The following is a 2,195-nucleotide window of genomic DNA, read 5'->3' as shown; positions in this document are numbered from 1 at the left end:
GATACTATTTGTCTTCTTGAGCAGATTTCTGGAAAAACTAATAAGTAGAATTTTACTAATTTGTTAGGCAGTTATTGCTGCAAAAGAAAGTAAAATAAAACCTACAAACTTGATTTAACCCTTATTCTGTACTCAAATATGCCTAAACATGAATTTTTCATTTTTGTGGGTGTTGTGATCCATTTACAAACATTTTATTGGATAAATCCAACAAAAGATAAAAAAATATAAAAGCATGAAGCTGTTTTTAATTTCTTGGCAGTGAATCACAAGATCACTGAAACTAATTTACCAACTTCAACTGGCACAAAATCCTGCAGCCAGTTTGTTAAACAGTGATCATTTAACCTCTAACAACATCAGTAACATGTTATTAGCTGGTCCCACCCACTGAGTCCAAGTCAACCAATGAGATTGTTTGTGTGTCCAGAGCAGAAATGTTTGAGGAACTAAAAGCACAATCAGCTTGATGTTGAGGAGAAGGGCTGTGCAGCAGAGAGGCTGTTTAGTTTGTTCATTCTACTGCAGTGGAACAACATTGTTCATCTGCTGTCTGTTTGGCTTCCTCTACATTTCATTACTAGAAGTCTATTTGTAAAAAGACTTTCTATGACAGAACAATGTCACATTTGTTGTTTTCATGGATCTCAGAATAATCAAAGCTGTGACAAACAATCAAGAACCTGTGTTGAGCCTCTTGATGTTAGAATCTCTTGCAGACTAACTGACATGAATAACTCTCATTTTGCAGCCATGGGTTCCATGAACAGCATCAATCCACAAAGTACTGAAGAAGTTGTTGCAGAGGGAAGAAACATCAACCTGACCTGTAAATATGAAGGTTTTATTTACAGTATCCAGTGGTACAGACAATACCAGAGATCCAGACCAGAGTTCCTGCTCTACATCACAGAGACTGAATCGATTCATCCACCTGATTCTGATTTCTCAGCTCACATTGATAAAACAGAGAAACGTGTGGATCTGGAGATCATCTCAGCTAAAGTGTCTGACTCTGCTGTGTACTACTGTGCTCTGCAGCCCACAGTGACAGGAAACACCACAACTCTGTACAAAAACCTTTGGAGCAAAGACAACACAATACTCCACAACATCCACTAGAGGGAGACACACTGTTACACTGATGGTTTGTGTTGACACAGTTTAGATTCTTTCTAGTGATGAAAGCAGCAAAGTTAACATTACAAATTGAGGACAGAATGATGGAAAACTGATGATATTGTGAAGTTAAGAGCTTCTTTACAGAGTACATTTAAAAAATAACATCTCTTAACCAAAGTGCTTTACAGACAGATATAAATATTTGATTTATTGATTGATAATTGCATCCACACTAAAATACAGGAAAGATCTAATGAAACCAAAGATAGAGAGAAGAAACAACATAAATCTGCATTAGATTAGCACGAAATATCTTAAAAGACGAAAAAAGAAAAGCGGTGCCTTAAGAATTTTTTTAAAATACTACAGGTTGATAAACTACCTGTAAGTGGAAAACTGTTCCACAATTTGGGGCAAACAACTGAAATGTATCAGTGACCTGATCTAAACTAGAGATTTGATCTGTTGTCAAACTCTGCAGTGGTTTTTTAAAAAATAAAAATAAATTAGAAATCAATTCTGTAACTTTCTGGTAACAGTTAAAGAGACGCCAGTAAAGAGGAGACTTGGTTTTTCTACTTTGTTCCAGTGACGTGTACAGATGCTGCATTTTGAAGAAGCTGTCGGTGAGATAAGGCCGACTGACTGAATCCTACATAAAGAGAACTGCAACTATCAAGACAAAAGAAAATAAAAATATGAACTATGATCTGTAAATCTTTCATCTTTAGACAGGAATGACATTTTCCACATAGCCTTAGATGAACATCAAGATTTGTTTCCTGGGAGATAAATTTTAATGTGGTTGAGGAGTCGTCTGTAGGGTCAGAGTTTAAGACTTTAGTTATTCTGATTTAACTGTTGGAAAGTTTTGATCATCCAGGATTTTATGTCCTCAGTGCAGTTTTGAAGTGAGTTAAAGCAGCAGGAATGACCAGATTTCAGAGGCAGCTACAACTGTGGGTCTGCAAAACAATTCTAAGATAAATTCCAGATATGGAGAAAATGATATAGGACCTAACATGGAGCCTGGGAGTATTTCACAGGAGGTGGATGCAGAGTAAGAGGACTTG

At 36.4% G+C, this 2,195-nt stretch overlaps 1 gene segment (V, D, J or C); it reads left to right on the top strand.

The window, feature by feature from the left end:
- The first annotated feature begins 753 nt into the window (after nucleotides 1-753).
- On the top strand, nucleotides 754-1,122 carry LOC137098477 (T cell receptor alpha variable 12-3-like). The segment is given in 1 exon segment: nucleotides 754-1,122. A coding segment is annotated over 1 exon segment (369 nt).
- Nucleotides 1,123-2,195: the final 1,073 nt, after the last annotated feature.

This window comes from Channa argus, chromosome 14 (assembly GCF_033026475.1).
Source record: "Channa argus isolate prfri chromosome 14, Channa argus male v1.0, whole genome shotgun sequence".
Classification (NCBI taxonomy): domain Eukaryota; kingdom Metazoa; phylum Chordata; class Actinopteri; order Anabantiformes; family Channidae; genus Channa; species Channa argus.
This window is presented reverse-complemented; position numbering and strand designations above follow the sequence as displayed.